At 44.1% G+C, this 18217-nt stretch overlaps 1 protein-coding gene across 2 annotated transcripts in view; it reads left to right on the plus strand.

Moving 5' to 3' along the window:
* The first annotated feature begins 1495 nt into the window (after positions 1–1495).
* The window catches only part of LOC147698192 (RNA-binding protein 26-like), a 1163085-nt gene continuing 1146363 nt past the window's right edge, over positions 1496–18217 (plus strand). For both annotated transcript variants that reach the window (XM_086934819.1, XM_086934820.1), the window contains exon 1: positions 1496–2077. In XM_086934819.1, the coding sequence (XP_086790945.1) occupies positions 2013–2077 (65 nt within the window). In that variant the 5' untranslated portion in view covers positions 1496–2012. The remainder of the gene's footprint in view (positions 2078–18217) is intronic.

Raw genomic sequence — 18217 nt, forward strand, 5'->3', positions numbered from 1 at the left:
TTTAACTCTCAAGGAGGCAGCTTTTTGACACTCCATGTGCAGCCACGCGCCCGCCGTGCCCTGACACATGCCGGCGCGCGCAGCTCTGCCTCTTTTTACAGGTACGTGCCCACGGCTATTGATTACAAATGGAAACTACAATGGGACCGGAAATTACCCTTTTCCGACGTCCCACACAATATACGTAAGATATCCGTACATAAAGTCCATTATTAACGGACGTTGCAGTGTTCGCTTTTAGAATGAATGACACGACCACAGCAGCATTGCAATATCGCATTAAAAACCCCAGGAAACGTAGTAGAACGCACAGTTTGCTCTGAACAGTCCGTCCACTACTGCATCAATCCACCCATCCATACACCCATTCATCTGTCCATGTCATCCATCCACCATCCAATCCATCCACCGACTCATCATACCAACCCACTCACATTCATCCACTACCCTCCACCTGTCCATTCATCACCAGCCACCCTCCCATGCATTAGTCATTTTTACTGTTTGCGAGAGAATAAGCTATTGGCATTCTAAATGGCAATGCCATTTATTTATCTGTTTTCAAAACCAACACATAAATAAAAAAAATTGTCATTTACAATGCCAATAGCTCTAACCTTTACAAAGGCGAAACCGTTGCATTGTAAATGCTTGTTTATTTGTTGTGATGTCTGAATTATTTCAATTTGAATTGCTGCTCTTGTCAAGGCGGTGCGTCCAGAGCCTGAGGCAGTGGGGCCACGCCCCTACGCCCCAATGGACACGCCTGTTTCAGCAGTAGCAATTGCCATGCTGTATGGATTGGTCCGCGGACCACGTCAGGGTGGACTCTAATTCAACTGAGTAGTTCTTCTAGAAATAGCAATTGGAGTTGAAACATTTTAACGCCTCAGATAGAACATATTTTATTCGGGTGTCCTTGACCTTAACAAAATTTAAACTCTCTCTTTGAATAGTTTGGAAATTTTAGACTGTGCTACTTTTGCGCAAGCTCTTGTCCTACTTCTATGCCTGGTTTCAGGTGAGTCCTTCCCGAGGAAAAGCCTACGGAAGACCGACCGTATCGCTCAACTGGGAAACTCTGCCCCTTTTATTAGAAACAGAGAAAGGACAACGTTTTTTAGTCGGGTGTGCTTTTCCATGTCAGCCATCTCTGACTGGGGTAGTCCTAAATGTATTTTTGAAATAGGTATCCATATACTTAGAGTATTTTAAAAGAATACTAATACATTATAACAACTAAAGTAATTGTTAAACGTTTAACTATCATAAGACGTATTAATCACATTATCAAGTGTCAATATTTTTAGTAGGGATGAATCACGTGTCATATTATGTACTGTGTTTGCAATTTAGTATTAACATTGTGCATGGTGAAACATCTCAGTTTTGTTTTCAGAAATGACATTCTGGAAAGCTGTAAAATATCACCATTTAAGATGGCATCCAGCTTAAACCTCTTGGAACCAGCTCAGTGGCAGCTGTCGGGTTAGTCTTTCCTCTATGTTTATCTTCGTGTCCCCCGACGTGTTGAGCGCGCGCCTTGTGCACCTTTTCCCTATGTTGTTATCGGCGCTGTATACTGAGCGCTGTGGCGAATGTGAGCCGGTGGGCAGGAGTGGGGAGGCAGCAACTGGACCGCGCTACCACCGGACTGTTTTGCCAGAAATCTGCCATTCTCTGTTGTGGAGCAGCTCTGGGTCCGCTGTGGGAACTGATTTACCCCTCTGCCCCTGACCGTAGCCTTCGGGTACACTGTGTGTTCGTACAAGGAACCGCACCGGGCTGACCCCCCACCCAGCGCCAACCTGAACCCTTCCGCCCCCTCCTCCGGGAGCCTGGCCCTTACCCGGCCTCCGCGTCGGGGCCCTGGTGGTGGAGGGCGAAGGTCCAGGGGGGGGCGTTGTAAAGCCGAAGGACCATTGCCTGACACCAGGGGGGCGACGGGGGACCTGCAGGGGGCCCCGCCCGTCCCCTCGGAGGAGGAAGAAGTTGAGGGGCCCCCGGGGCACATGAAAATGAACATTGAGAACTTCGAGGCGCTGAGAGAATGGCTTACATGTACTCTGGAACCGATGTAAGTAAAGGATGAAGGGTGATGGTGGTCGCTGGCTGTCTTGTTGGAAAGGCTCGTTCCACTTGTGGTTATCTGGCAGTGCGGGGTTGATTTCTCTTAATGAAGGCAGACACAGTCCTGTTTAGTACATGCTACCCTCACTGACACTCTGGTATGTGCTACACCTGATCAGTGGATCGAGATTGTCAGGCGGTAGAAACGTACCCAAACTCTTTACACTTCTCGCTTGAGTTAATCATAATGAGATGTGTTTTACTATATTTTATGCTGTGACCGATGTTGGACGTTTTGCCTGTCTAGCCAGCAGGCATATTTACTGCAAGACACTATGTGTAACTTTCTCGAATGATTGCTGAGTTGCCAAATTGGTGGTTCGTCCTGTCACTATCTAGCAAGTTAAGATGCACATAACTGATGATACCTTTGCATAACAAGCATTGGAAATGCAATCGGTCTCGCATTAGAAAAGTTGGAGCTATTGGTCTTGTGAATGACAAATATTTTATTTATTTGTTGCTTTTTAAAATGGCTAAATTGATAGCTTTGTCATTTACAATGCCAATAGTTATAACTTTCGCGAATGTGACACCTATAGCATTTGGAATGCAACATGTTTTGTATTTACGTGACTTAGATGGCAGCTCTGGTCATTAGGCCACATCTCTAGAGAGCAGGAGAGTGCAGCAGGGGAGAGAAGCACAGCAATGCAATAGGTCTCGCATTAGGAAAGTTTGAGCTATTGATATTGTAAAGGACACTTTTTTTTTTATTTATGTGCTTGTTTTGAAAATAGCGAAATTAATAGCTTTGTTATTTACAATGCCAATAGTTTTATCTGTGGGGGTGTGAGGTGGTGTGAGGGTGACGGAGAGTTTGTGAGGGCGAAAGGATGAGGGTAAGGTTGTGTGAGGGTGAGGGGATGAGAGTGAGGGTGGGTGAGGGTGAGAGGATGTGAGGGTGTGTGATGGTGACTGAGGGTGAGGGGGTGAGGGTAAGGGTGGGTGAGGGGGTGTGAAGGTGTGTGAGGGGTGAGGGTGACAGAATGTGTCAGGGTAAGGGTGTCTGAGGGTAAGGGTGTCTGAGGGTGAGGGGTCTGAGGGTGAGGGGTCTGAGGGTGAGGGGTCTGAGGGTGAGGGAGGGTGAGGGTGAGGGAGGGTGAGGGAGGGTGAGGGAGGGTGAGGGAGGGTGAGGGAGAGTGAGGGAGAGTGAGGGAGAGTGAGGGAGAGGGTTAGGGAGAGTGAGGGTTAGGGAGAGTGAGGGTTAGGGAGAGTGAGAGTGAGGGAGTGAGGGAGTGAGGGTGAGGGTGAGGGTGAGAGAGGGTGAGGGAGAGTGAGGGAGAGTGAGGGAGAGTGAGGGAGAGTGAGGGAGAGTGAGGGAGAGTGAGGGTGAGGGAGGGTGAGGGTGAGGGAGGGTGAGGGAGAGTGAGGGTGAGGGAGAGTGAGGGTGAGGGAGAGTGAGTGAGGGTGAGGGAGAGTGAGTGAGAGTGAGTGAGGGAGAGTGAGTGAGGGAGAGTGAGTGAGGGTGAGGGAGAGTGAGTGAGGGTGAGGGAGAGTGAGTGAGGGTGAGGGAGAGTGAGTGAGGGTGAGGGAGAGTGAGTGAGGGTGAGGGAGAGTGAGTGAGGGTGAGAGTGAGGGTGAGGGAGAGTGAGTGAGGGTGAGGGAGAGTGAGTGAGGGTGAGGGAGAGTGAGTGAGGGTGAGGGAGAGTGAGTGAGGGTGAGGGAGAGTGAGTGAGGGTGAGGGAGGGTGAGGGAGGGTGAGTGAGGGAGAGTGAGGGAGAGTGAGGGAGAGTGAGGGAGAGTGAGGGAGAGTGAGTGAGGGTGAGGGTGAGGGAGAGTGAGGGTGAGAGAGGGTGAGGGTGAGTGAGGGTGAGGGGGTTGTGAGGGGGGTTGAGGGTGTGAGGGTGTGTGAGGATGAGTGGGTGAGGGGGTGAAATGGCCTTGGTACTGTGTGAAGCAACATCTAGGTACCTTTAGCTGTATGCCTGTATGAAAAAAATAACACCTCAAACGGCTGGGCTCTGCGGTTGCAATGGACTGTGCTTACGACACAATTCAACAAGCACTGACAAAGGCAGTGAAGAAAGTTTGAGCTATTGGCATTGTAAATGACACTTTTTTATGTGTTGGTTTTGAAAACCTACATTAATAGCATTGTCATTTACAATGCCAATAGCTTTTCCTTTCGCAAATGTGACACCTATTGCATTTGTAGTGCAATATGTGTTGAGAGTCAGTGAGTGAATGGGAGAGTCAGTCAGTGAGTGAATGGGAGAGTCAGTCAGTGAGTGAGTGGGAGAGTCAGTGAGTGGGAGAGTCAGTGCTCTGTGTGCTTCCATATTGCAGTGACTCAGTCATTTAGTATGGAAATGCAATTCCTGGTACAGGAATTGTGATATTAAGTTGAGTGTTGCATTATGGGTTGAATGCTTTATGGCATATGTCTTGATTTTAAATTCTGGTTTCTGTAAACTAAGGCCGAGGGTAAACACATTTTCATTGTCATTTTAGGACGTTGTTTAGTTGTAAACAGTACAGAGAGGACTTGTGTGTAGGCGCGCTAATTGCTGCTCCGTGTGCTTTCGGGCTCCATTCACTTCCAATCTCATTTGATGTGTTTACGTTTTGTGTTATTCTTTTTAGTGAGGAGAGCTCTGATACATATCACAGGGTTGTTTTGGCGAAACGCGGTTATTAACTCGGATAAATGCACATCACCGCTACAGGACACAGTGGGCTGGTCATGCAAGCCATATGATGTCATTTGTATAATCTGCAAAAAAAATAAGCGTGGCTTGCATGATGAAAAGCAGTGACCTGTGCAATCACTAGGGGGAGGGACAGATGTTTCACCATGAGCCCCCCACAGCCGCCGTGCCCTTTCCGAAAAGAGGTGTGAAGTGTCAGCAAGTGCACAGACAATGGCCAGGAAGGGGGCCAATTAATGGCCCGCGCAGGGGTCCCTCAGTGGCTGCAGCAGAGGATAAAGGTCACGAGCGAAGAAAGGTCACCGCAGGGGTTGGAACAGGCCTTCGCACCTTGAACAATACACGGGCACACCCGCTTACACTGTGAAGGGACGAGTGTAGCCTGCCTGTCCCTGCAAGCGCGGCTCATTTGCACTAGTGAAATTTATGTATTTGTCTCGGTGAACGGTTGCATTGAACGTGTTATGTGCAGTTTCACGGTACTGTTTTGGGAACCTGAGCGTAATTGACCAATTGCTGTCTTGGGCAACTTCAGCCATTTCCAGAATTAATATTTGTATGCCTTTCACTGGATACTGTGGATCATCTCCGAGAGGACCGTCACAGTAAAAAAACAAAGTAGTCTTGGGCAGTACGTTCTAAAAAAAGAATTGCTTGGGTCGCCTACCGATGGCTGAGAAAAGCAATCTCATACAGAGTTTATGGCACGGTAATGTCCTCTCACCGCTCCGAGAGGCATACATTATCTCTTGAATAAGATACGATAACAACGCTGACGGGTCGAATGTTTTTCGTCATTGTGCTGAGAGCTGCCGGCTCCCTGAAAATGTAATGTTCTCTAGGGGTGGCCGTACTTATTTAAAAAGATCGCTGTTCTGCTGGGAAGCTAAGCTGCCTGTTCAAAAAAATTCAGGCCCATGGATGGCTCTGGGAGTGTAGGCGACAGCCCGAGTCCTGCCAGCAGAGACAGCAACACCAAAGCAGTCATTTAGGGCATTTCTCTAACGCCAGTCACGCTAGTGACCTCAGCTTGCTGAACTCAGTTGGTCATGACACGACGGGGTCGAAGGAGCATCGAATCAACAACAAGCGCTGCACTCTCTCCCAGGACGCCAGACGAAGGGCCGAGTTCAAGTCTAAATAAAACATTTCACAAAGGCACACACGAGAGATGAGTCATGGGGAACTTACAATTTTCAGCCTGATAGTCTGGCACAAACTGCTCGTCATTGTCAGGTACCTGAGCTGAAGAGAGAGAGAGAGACAGAGAAACTATACGGGTGGCATTGCTGTGGGGAGGGGGGAGGAGAAATGCGACACGGCCGCACTTCACACGGCCGGCCGTGAAACTGAAAGCACGGCCGGCCGTGAAAGCCTTTGATGCCGCAGGGGGTGGAGCGGCACCAAGCTGGGCAACAGATGGCTGACAATTTGATGCTGTGCACTCGCATTTTAGGTCAATGCGCTTGCGCATTGACCTAAAAGCGCACGGGCACAGCACCAAATCGCCAGTTAGTTCAAGTCTGTTTAAAGCCCTATAGTCTCGCTCCGCTCAATGCGCATGCGCATTGATAGGTCACGAGACCTAAAAAACGGGATGCTGCGAAAATGGGTCCGAATAAATGCTGTGATGTTTGCAGATGACTTTCCATCTTAGGATAGGTAGGATAGGATATACATTTATAAAGCACACGAATGCAACAGCGTCTTGGTGCTAGCGTAAGTGAGGGAATATTACATAGATGTCAGACTATACTTGTGAGAACAGCAGAGTTTTTAAATTCTATCTAAAAGCTCGATGATTGGGCTGCAGTCGCATGGCCGGTGGCAGTTTATTCCACAGCTTAGCTGCACGATGGGAAAAGGTTTTTCCACCCCATCTTACTCTCCTGATTTTATCTACTTGCATGAAGCACGCACTGCTAGATCTTAATGTCCTAGCTGGAATATAGGGCCTAAATAGTCTCTGCATATCCTTGGCCCCTCCTCCAAAGTGCGCTTTATGGACAATACACAAGGCCTTGAACTTCACCCTTTGCTGCACGGGGAGCCTGTGGAGGGCTCTAATTCCCTTCGATGTAGAACTGCCTTTTGGGAATATTTAACAGCAACCTAGCAGTTGCATTTTGCAAGGACTGTAATTTGTTATTCTGGGCTTTATCAATTCCAAGAAGCAACGCATTACAATAGTCTCGTTTAGACAGCAAAAGGCCCACTACCACGGTCTTTTGCAGAGCCTGGCCAATGAAAGGAAACCTTTTTCTCTATTTTTTTTTTAAGGAAAAAGCAAGAAGATGTAAGGCTGTTTACATGAGCTGAAAAATTGAGCTGTCAAAAATCATCCCCAGATTTCTGAATTTAGGCACCGGCTTGGGGCATTCCCCTGCACTTTTTGGCCACCACGCAGTGTTCCACAGGGATTGTCCTGGCCCAAATTCCATGACTTACGTCTTATCTGTATTGATTTTTAGGTAGCCCTGGTTCATCCTGGTCAGGATCTCAAAAAGGCAGCCATGGAACCTGGCAGCAGTATCCTCAGGTTGTTTAGCCAACAAGATGATTCACTGGGAATCATTCGCGTAGGATACCATTGCGAAGCCGTATTTCCTGACCAGTCTAGCCAGGGGGGTGACGTAGATATTAAAAAGCGTCGGCGAAAGCGCTGATCTCTGTGGGACGCCACAAGGGGGACTGAAACCCTCTGATTGCAGTCCCTCCCAATACAGTTTTTGTTCTCTTCCTTCCAAAAATTATGCAAGGAGAGCCACAGCTGAGCCCCCAATACCAATGTCCTGCAACTGTTGGACTAGCATCGACTGATTTACAGTGTTGAAAGCTGCCAACAGATCTAACAAGACGAGAATCTCCTTACCCCCTCTGTCGACAGTCTTCAGAATCTCCTCAGTTGCTACCGTAAGGGCAGTGTTTGTGGAATGATGGGATCTAAAACCGTGTTGGGTCTGGTCCAGCAGATTATTAGTATCCAGGTACTCTGTTAGTGTTATTCAATGTTTTTTCCAGCACTTTGACTGCCATGGGAAGGCCCGCTATAGGTCGAGTCTAAGTTCAGAAGGATCCAAAGTGGATTTTGTAGAAGAAGCAATAAACACTTCAGGAAAGCAGATTTATGAAGATCCGGTAAGAGAAGCCTTTAATAACATCCTGCCGTCGCAGCGTACAATCTAAAGTGCCGTTTAACCGCACGGCTAACCTATTTAACCAAGGCATCCTGATTTGAGTAACAACACACACACGCGACACACACACGCGACTCAGACCTCCATGCACGCATCAACATTCAAAGAACAACATACAGACACGCGGTACCAACCCACTAACACGCCTCACGCGAACACTACACACAGCGATTCACATTCAAATAACAACACAACGTTTTATTGTTGTGAATGACGCGCGTGCGTTCACGCGCGTCATTCTTAACAATAACATATACTACACACCTCCCTCCTTCTTTTTTTTTTTTTTTAAGAAAGAACAAAGTCATTGAACCTTGAAGGAATCTTGCGACACCTCGAGCTTCTTAACAACCCCTGTGAGTCACAATCCATGAGGGCAGAAGGTGATTCACTGTCAATGGAAACAGTGGGAGACACAGATAACTTGGAATCATTAGTGTCAACGTCCAAAAATACATTGGATGAATCATCTTCATTCAAAACAGCATTTGATAAAGGAATTTCAGGAATTCCCTTGCCAATTTTATATTTGGAAACTCTGCTGAAATGCCACACACTTCCATCAGTCACTCTTACAGCATTCTTAAACACTTCAATCACTTTAACAGGATCAGACCACTTTGCCAAACCCTTATGTACATAGCTGCCTTTTTTCAACCTCACCAAATCACCAACATGAACAGGCACGCAACTCCCTGTTCTATCTCTTGACAAATCTTTCTTCATCTTTTCTTTATAAATATCAACTTTCTTGCGAATTTCCTCAAAATCCACTTCTGCAAAGTCAACACAACTACTGTCTTTATTCTTCAACCACCAAGGCACTAAATTAGTACTAGGTTTACGTCCTCTTAACATCTCAAAAGGAGACAGTGAAGTAATAGCATTGGGAGCAGTTCTATAAGATAATAACATGGACTGTAGAGCCTTGTTCCAACACAATCCACCTTTAACAGCTAGTTGTATAGCCTCCTTGACAACTCTATTGAATCTTTCTATTTGACCATTGGCCTCAGGATGGAATACTGCAATTCTTCTGTGAGAAATACCACATCTGCTAAAATATCTTTCCATTTGCTTACTGACAAATTGCGGTCCATTATCTGTCACTACCTCTTGGGGAATGCCTTCCCTGCAGAAAACGTCATCCATAAATTGTATAATAGCATCACTGGTGACCTCCTTGACTGTCTTTATCTCAGGCCATTTTGAGAAATAATCTATGAGCACAATACCGAAAGAATGTTGTTGTGGTAGAACACTGAAAGGTCCAATGATATCAATCCCAATTTTATTCCATGGTGATGCTGGTAAACTAACAGGTTGTGGTACACTGGGCAAAGCCTTGGCTGTTTTATCACTATTGGCACATAATTCACACAATTTCACCTGTTGCTCAACAAAATAATCAATACCTGGCCACCAGAAATTATTCTTCAAACGCCTTCTAGTGACTGATATTCCAAAATGCCCAACATGAGCTAAATCCAAAAACCTTTTCCTGAGACCAAAAGGCGGAATACATTTATCATTCCTTAGTAATATCCCGTTTTCTATGGCCAATTCATCCTTAATTTTGTGATAACTCATTAAACCACCAATGAAATTCTTTCCTTCAGGCCAACCTTGCAACACAAACTCCTTAACTTTTATGAGTTCCACGTCTTTGTTCATCTCTTCATTCCATGTTTCCTCATCTACTACAGAGTGTTCCCCAAACACTAAATTGACATCATTATAAACATGTGCTACTTCACATTCATCTTTGTCAACCACGTCTGAGTCTCTACAAGCTAATGGAAGTCTTGACATGCAATCTGCATGAACATTTGACTTCCCAGGGATATATTCCAAGGAATACTGAAAATTCTGTAATCTTGAAGATAATCTAGCCAATCTTGAAGAAAGAGTACTTCCTCCCCCTGGTGATAGTATATGTACCAAAGGTTTGTGATCAGTTTTGATGGTGAATTTCGTTCCCCATAAGAAGGGTCGGAAATGTTCAGCACCCCAAACACATGCCAGAAGTTCTCTTTCAATCACTGAGTAATGACGTTCAGACTCTCTCAATGTTCTTGAGGCATAAGATACAATCCATTCTTTACCCCATTCCTCTTGAATCAATACAGCACCCAAACCACAACTACTTGCATCTACTGTTATAATACATTTTTTTCCAATTACAAATGGTTTAAGACAGGGCGCCTTAGTAATCATTAACTTCACAGCATCAAAAGTTTTAGTCATAGTTTCTGTCCATACAAATTTTGCATTCTTCTTCAACAGCATCCTGAAAGGTTCAATTACACTTGCATAGTTTTGAATAAATTTTGCATAGAATTCCACAAGACCCAAAAAAGCAATCAACTGTTCTTTGTTTTGAGGAATGGGAGCTTTGCTGATGTTTTCTAAGTGTGAGTTTTTAGGTCTGATGCCATTAGCACTAATGCAATGCCCAAGATATTCTACCTCTTCCATCCTGAATTTGCACTTGGACGCACGTAGAGTTAAACCCTTCTCCGATAAGGCATTCAATACTTTAAATAAATGCTTGTCATGTTCCATTATGTCTTTTCCAAATACTAAAATATCATCCTGAAATGCAATTGCTCCGGTTAATCCATCCAGTGTCTCTTTCATTAGCCTCTGAAAAACGGCGGCTGCACTTGCTAATCCAAAAGGCATCCTGCAAAATCTATATAGCCCTTCAGGTGTAATAAAAGCAGTCAAATCTTTTGAATCCTCATGCAAGACAACTTGATGATACGCACTTGCTAGATCTAAACATGAGAAAACCTTGGCATTGTTCAATGTGGAAACCATTTCATGTAGATTGGGCAAAGGATGTGAATCCACACAAATAGCGTTGTTCAAACTGCGTAAATCTATGCATACACGAAGATCCCCTCCAGATTTGATCGAAATTACGATGGGAGAAACCCATGGAGATGATTCGATGGGTTCAATTATATTCTTTTTGCACATGTCATCAAGAATTTCTTTTAACTTTTCTCTGTAGGAAAGAGGAACATTCCTCACTTTATGGCGGACAGGTAAAGCATTTGCATGTACTTTTATTCGATGTTCGAATCCTTTATATTTGCCTAGAACATCACAAAATAATTTAGGAAATTCTTCTTTAATCTTTGAAATTAAGTCTTCTCCAGTTTTACTTTGTGCAGATTTGTTAGATTCAGAATCAATACAATAAACAGGAGGATCAGCATTAGGATCAAGTTTCATTCCTAATTGTTCTGCATGCGGCCAACCCAATAGTGAATCACCAGATTCTGTTATGTACACTTTCCCGTATGTGGAGTAGGTTTTAAATTTAAGTTCAGCAATGAAATAACCAACGAGTTGCAATTTATGCCCTGTATAACCACTTGGTGTAATATCTGGTTGTGTCAATTCAATATGCGGCCAGTTGGATTTAAACAAGACATCGGGTAAAATTGTATACCATGAGCAAGAGTCAACCAATACTTTGGTAGAAACTCCATTGATAGTAATGAAACATGAAGGAAACTTCCTTACTTTTGGTTCTCTAGTTATGCACATTATAGTATTCACATCAAATTCACAATCACTTGAATTTCCTTCTTCCTGATCTTGAATTAAACTGACTTTCCTTGGTGCAGATCTGCAAACTTTTGAAAAATGCCCCTTTTTTTCACATCTTGAGCAAACTCTGTCCATGGCTGGACACGATCCTGAGTTTCCCAAATGGTAACTACTACCACATCTGAAACAGTACATATTATAAGTTCTAGGGTCAGGTTTTTGCCACATATTCACCCTTTGATCAGGTCTTTGCCATGTATTTATTCTCTGATCAGGTTTTTGCCATCTATTTCTGTTTTCATTCTTATACTGGTTGTCATTTCTTGTATTAGTAAATTTCCCATATTTCCCTGGATCTTTAAATTTCTCATTTTCTTTATTTATGGTTGAAATATCAGACTTACTGTTACTTTGTGAACGTATTTCATCTACAAATTTTTCTGAGTGCTCTATTGATTTTGCAATTTCAATGGCTGCATTTAAGGTCATATCTGAAGTTGTCCATAATCTTTGTTGTATTTTCTTGTTATTTGTACACATAAGGATCTGATCCCTTAAAACTTGGTCATAGTTAATGTGCTCAAAATCACAAGTGACTGCCAATGCTCTCAATGAGGATACGTAATTGTCAATAGATTCATCTGCTTGTTGTTTCCTCGAATAAAATTTAAATCTTTCCATAACCATGTTGATTTTTTTTCCATATCTAATAGCTAATTGCCTAGTGGCAATTTGATATACATCCAAATTAGATGTGTCAGTTAACGGAGGAAGACTCTTGAACTCTTTAAGTGCTATTCCACCAAGACAGTGCTTTAATAATGCTAATTTCCTTTCTGCTCCACATTCTTCCTCTTCTAAAACTTCAACATATGCCAAAAACATAGGTTCCCAAATATCCCACTCAATAGGAGGATCACCTTTGCTAGTTAAAAATTAAGGAGGAGGTTGAATCCCAGTCATAGTTAATGAGAATGAAAGATTTAACAGTGAGAAAGAAAAAAAAATAATTCAACAAGGAAAATAAATATGTATGACTCACAACAGTGTGTGTGAATCACAGATGTCACTTACGGTTAATTTCTTCTTGGTAAATACTCTTCAAAGCAAGAAATATCCAGTAGTTGACAATCCAAATTCAAAGTGAACTGAAAAATAAAGTTTTCCCTTTTTTTTTTTTGTGAAGCCAAGAAAATAACCAATGAAAAGAGCTCTCTTACTGGTTCATTTTGTATAATCCAATGAGAAACGTTGAATAACATCCAATAGGAAATACCAGTGTAAAACTTCCTTGTGTAACAGCCAATCAGCACGATTTGTTGAAGAAAATAGTTAAATCCTTTGAAAATGCAGTCGTTGCACGTATGGGAACGTGTTTCCGATCGTCGCCAGTGTAGAAGAAGCAATAAACACTTCAGGAAAGCAGATTTATGAAGATCCGGTAAGAGAAGCCTTTAATAACATCCTGCCGTCGCAGCGTACAATCTAAAGTGCCGTTTAACCGCACGGCTAACCTATTTAACCAAGGCATCCTGATTTGAGTAACAACACACACACGCGACACACACACGCGACTCAGACCTCCATGCACGCATCAACATTTAAAGAACAACATACAGACACGCGGTACCAACCCACTAACACGCCACACGCGAACACTACACACAGCGATTCACATTCAAATAACAACACAACGTTTTATTGTTGTGAATGACGCGCGTGCGTTCACGCGCGTCATTCTTAACAATAACATATACTACAGATTTCTTCAGAATGGTTCTAATTATCGCTTTCTTCCAGGCAGTGGGATACTTCCCTGACTCAAGCACCTGATTAATTAGAGGTTTTTGTTGACCTACAATTTTACTAGCCCCTAAATGCATAATTATAGGGGGACAAGGGTCAGTAGGAGAGCCTGATTTTTTTCGAACCTAGTATGTTCAAGATCTCATTGGAAACTGACTTGGCTAGAGCGGACTGGTTCTGCCTCAGTGTATAATTCCTCATCCATATCTATACGACTCTTCTGAAGGTCGTCATAGATAAGGTGAACTTTATTTTATTTTATTTTATTTTTCGATGTTATGTGATCCACTGAACTGAAAAAGCTTTCAGCAGTACTACCGAGAGGGACTTAGTATTCCACTTTGAAATGGGCTTGTTTAACCCTTTCGATGCTGATGACGAGCTCAGCTCGTCATCACCCACGGGTGTCGTGTGCTGATGACGAGCTGAGCTCGTCATGAACAATGGAGTTCACCAAGTGCCAGCACAGCGCAAAAATCCCCGCAGCAGCCATGTGGTTAAAGTGGCCTGTGAGTGTTTGTCTGCTATATTCTCTTTTGTGTTAACATTCTGGATCATAGGTTAAGCCAAGCACAATAGCACAGGGTTGCTGGTCATTCTGCTTTCTGTGGCGTTTTGCTGACTGACAGCTAGCGGTTCCAAGCCCCAGAGCTGTCTGCTGTAGGACACCATGTCCTGAAATGTAACCAGATTGGTTGAGGAAAATCATAATTGCTTAGCGAAACCGTCATTGTCAAAGCAAGTTGATATGGCTCTTGTATAAAACATACATGAAGAGGTACACAAAATACTGTCTCAAATACACAGATAGATCATAACACAGGCCACCATCCATTTTAATGAATCCCAGCTAACATAAAAGTTTTGCAGTCCGCCGGGGGGAGGACAGATTGTTGTGCATGAGATGACCACTAGATTTTTTGCATCAGAGGAGCATGTGTAGTTCAGGGTCACAGGGTGATGACAATTATTGCACAAGAAGATGTACAATGGGGGGGGGGAGGGGGAGAGGGGTGGCTGTGTTGCTGTGACCCAGGTCATGTGTGACACCTTCAGCTAGTTTGAGGTTTTTGTGCCAGCAACATTTAGCATACTGGGATTTTTAAGCCTGGGCTTATTACTGTAAAGAGAGATACAAGTCCTCAAAATGCAAATTTCTAATGGCAAAAAAACAATTGTCTGAAGTTGTCACAAATGACGTGTCAAATACAAACATGCCTTAAAAGCATGCTGCATGTGCCTGCCACTTCACAGGTACACCCATGGCCGAATAGATGAAAATAAAAAAAGATGTATTTTCTCCTCCATAATAATTTGAAATGTGTTTTTCTGAAAATATACATTCCTGTCTGAACAAAAATTTGTTTTTTAAAATAACTTCCACTGCTTGCTGCTCCCTTCATAGCACCCCTCCTTTACTCTTCATCTCCAGTCATCGGTTCTTTGTTGTTGCTACTTGAACTTGGGCTCCTTTTTTTGTTTTTGTTTTGGGCTTTCCATGTCAGTTTTTGCTGTCCATCTCAGTTTTTGCTGTCCATCTCACAAACAGAGGTTATTTCATAGATTTCTTGTATTGTGCATCCCAACATCTTGAAAGTGCTCGATAATATACTGAGTTCCTGGATGTTTTTAAGTTACAGAATACGCAGGATATTTAAATTGACTTCTTGTATGTACGTGACTTAGATGTATTGATATTACAAATAACAATGGCTTTTAATTTTTTACATAAGTAATACTTAAATAATTTATTTAATTTGTAATGGCAATAGCTTAAACTTTTGTAAATAACTTTTGTGAAGATTATGTTCAGTGTTTTTTATTGTGACGAAAATCCAAGAACAGAAGTGAAATATTAACATCTTTTTGTGAGTTGTAATAAAGCTTGAAAACAGCTTAAAAAATTGAAAGAACATATTTGAACCAGTGATGCTGTGGTGGCGCTGAGTGATGCTGTGGGTGGCGCTGAGTGATGCTGTGGGTGGCGCTGAGTGATGCTGTGGGTGGCGCTGAGTGATGCTGTGGGTGGCGCTGAGTGATGCTGTGGGTGGCGCTGAGTGATGCTGTGGGTGGCGCTGAGTGATGCTGTGGGTGGCGCTGAGTGATGCTGTGGGTGGCGCTGAGTGATGCTGTGGGTGGCGCTGAGTGATGCTGCGGGTGGCGCTGAGTGATGCTGCGGGTGGCGCTGAGTGATGCTGAGGGTGGCGCTGAGGGTGGCGCTGAGTGATGCTGCGGGTGGCGCTGAGTGATGCTGCGGGTGGCGCTGAGTGATGCTGCGGGTGGCGCTGAGTGATGCTGGGGTGGTTCTGAGTGGTAGATGGGGAGAGGGAGAAAAAGGAGAGGAGGGGGAGGGTAAAGAGGGGGAGAGAGGGAAAGGGAGAGAGGTTAGAGGGAGAGAGGGGGAGAACGAGAGCAAAGGACGGAGGGGGAGGGAGAGAGAGGAGAGCAGGCAGAGGGGAGATGGGGAGGGAGAAAAAGGAGAGCAGGGGGAAGGTAAATAGAGGGAGAGAGGAGAGAGAGGGGGAGAGGAGAGGGAGAGGAGGAGAGAGGGAAGTGAGGGAAAGGGAGAGAGGTAGCCGGAGAGAGGGAGAGAGAGAGTGAGGGGAGGGAGAGAGAGAGGACGACAGGGAAGGAGAGGGAGTGGAGTGAGAGAGGGAAAGAGGTAAAGAAAAATAGAAAACTGGGAAGCCTTGCTTCAAAAAGAGGCATACCTTATGTTTTACTTATTTGTAACACAATACTGATATTGCCGACCACATTAAACATGTTAGGATGTTGTCAGAGCATGTGATTTCTTAAGAGTTCCATCTATTAATTGGAGAACTTCAAATTGTCACCCTACATAAATCTAAATGAAACAAACGTATGTTCGACATGATATAGACTACAGATTTAATGTGTGCATTGGTCACACAGACAGGCAGTTAGGTGTCAATCGAAGAGAGGGCGCTACTGCACGCTTAAACAAGACTAATCATAATATTGCCACATAATTTTGCTGCCGCATGTGACTTTATTGCACCAGCTAACCCATAAAAATCACACGTTGATTTACTAATACATGTACACATCTCTATAAAACGTAATAATCCCATGTAAAACATGTTAGCCAAACTACTAAGTTTAGTAAAACCTATAATTCAGTGGATCTATAGAAGCATAACATGCACACCTGAAAGCAGAAGAAATCGGCAAGCAGCAATGTTGGCAATGCTAGCTGGAAAGAATTGCCTGAGTGTCGGAGTTTGAGATGTTTTACTGGGGTACTGGCAGGAGGAGGGAGATGAGGGTGTAAAGAACACCCCCACTTCAGTAACAGTGGGGGTGACCGTACGCTCTAAACAATGTGTGCGGCCCCTTCTATCGCAAGTACAGTACTCTGATAACTCGCTCATGGGTTCATATACTAATGTGTCCATTGCACTTCTGTTGTTCTTAACAAAATATGGTTCATGTTGCCCTAGCAATAATTGTAAAGCAGCTAAACATCGGAGAATGTAGTCGGCAGGGAGTCGAGCAAACCCGACTTCCAATACTGACTTTCCCTGTTCATAAAAATGTGTTACTGGGCAAATTGCTTTCATGTACGGGCTTTATCTGCAGCAATTATGGGTGTTTAGAAACAAAGCTGGGTTGGCTGTTGAGTGCTACGTGTAAATAAAACCATTAGCTCAGCGCATAGAAGCACAGTTACTTCAAACAAGCAAGGTATGTAGGCGCTGGAATGTCCAGTAGGGATTAAATAGTCCATGCTAAATACTGGTTTCTGTTGATTACGTAGTGAATTTATGAGCTTTTGTATAGCGCATGAGCACCATTAATTTACTCCCACGGGATACATTTTATCTGCTGTCTTTTTAAATTACGCACTGAATATGGAAGAACTGTATTTACACACATTGTAGTGTTATTGAAGAATGTGGATAATTTCATTAAAGGCTCGTGTGTTTGTTAAAGCACCACTTGCCAGCGAGACTGGTTCCGAGCGCTGACGAGAACCGCAGAGAGGCCAACACGCGAGGTAGGAGGAGGAGAGCGCGAGTCGGAAAGAGAAAGGCAGTCAGAAACAAAAAATCGGAGGAAGAAGGGTGGGTATGCGAGGCAGGCAACAGGAAAGACCTGCCCAGAAGTTGTGTGTGCACGCTAAAACGAAATACAAAAAAAAAACAGTAGGTGTAAGGGCGGATTTGAAAATTCATGGGGGGAGGGGGGACTTTGTGTGGTATATAGGAAAGAAAGATTGTACGCAAGACAGCTTCTTGAAATTGAATTTGACAGATATGAGCAGCGCAGCCGAGCAGTGAACACCAGTGATCATTCCCTGCTTGCTTTTTCTATGGACCTGAGTCAAAAAACATCTCTTCCTGTTCCCAAAAACATCTGGACTAGGAACTGGAATAAAGTCGATATTCCCTCCCTCAGTAACTTGCTAGCTGCCACCTGTCCTGACCTCCTGGGCTCGGACCCTCATTTCCAGGCCGCCATACTCGATCGGTTGTTCACCAGCGCCAGTGATCCTGTGGTCCCTCTGAAGCGAACAGCTTTCAACCGCTCTCATAATGCCAATAAATGGTTCAGCCCTGCTCTTAAAACTAAGAAATTAGAGGTAAGGCAGGCTGAATGAGCCTGGAGACGAGCTTACTGACCCATTCGTCTACAACATTTTGTTACCGTGCTTAACAAATACAAAGTCGCCATTTCGACAGCTAAGACCGAGTATTTATCTGGACGCATTTTAGCGGCAGAATGCCAATCTCGTGAGATATTTTCCACCGTCCACGAGCTGGCATAGTCGCATAGAACCCTACCCAAGATCCCCCCCTCAGGTCTTATGCGACTCGCTCAATGAATTTTTCATTGATAAGATAA

The sequence above is a fragment of the Lissotriton vulgaris genome, chromosome 8 (assembly GCF_964263255.1).
Source record: "Lissotriton vulgaris chromosome 8, aLisVul1.2, whole genome shotgun sequence".
Classification (NCBI taxonomy): Eukaryota; Metazoa; Chordata; class Amphibia; order Caudata; family Salamandridae; genus Lissotriton; species Lissotriton vulgaris.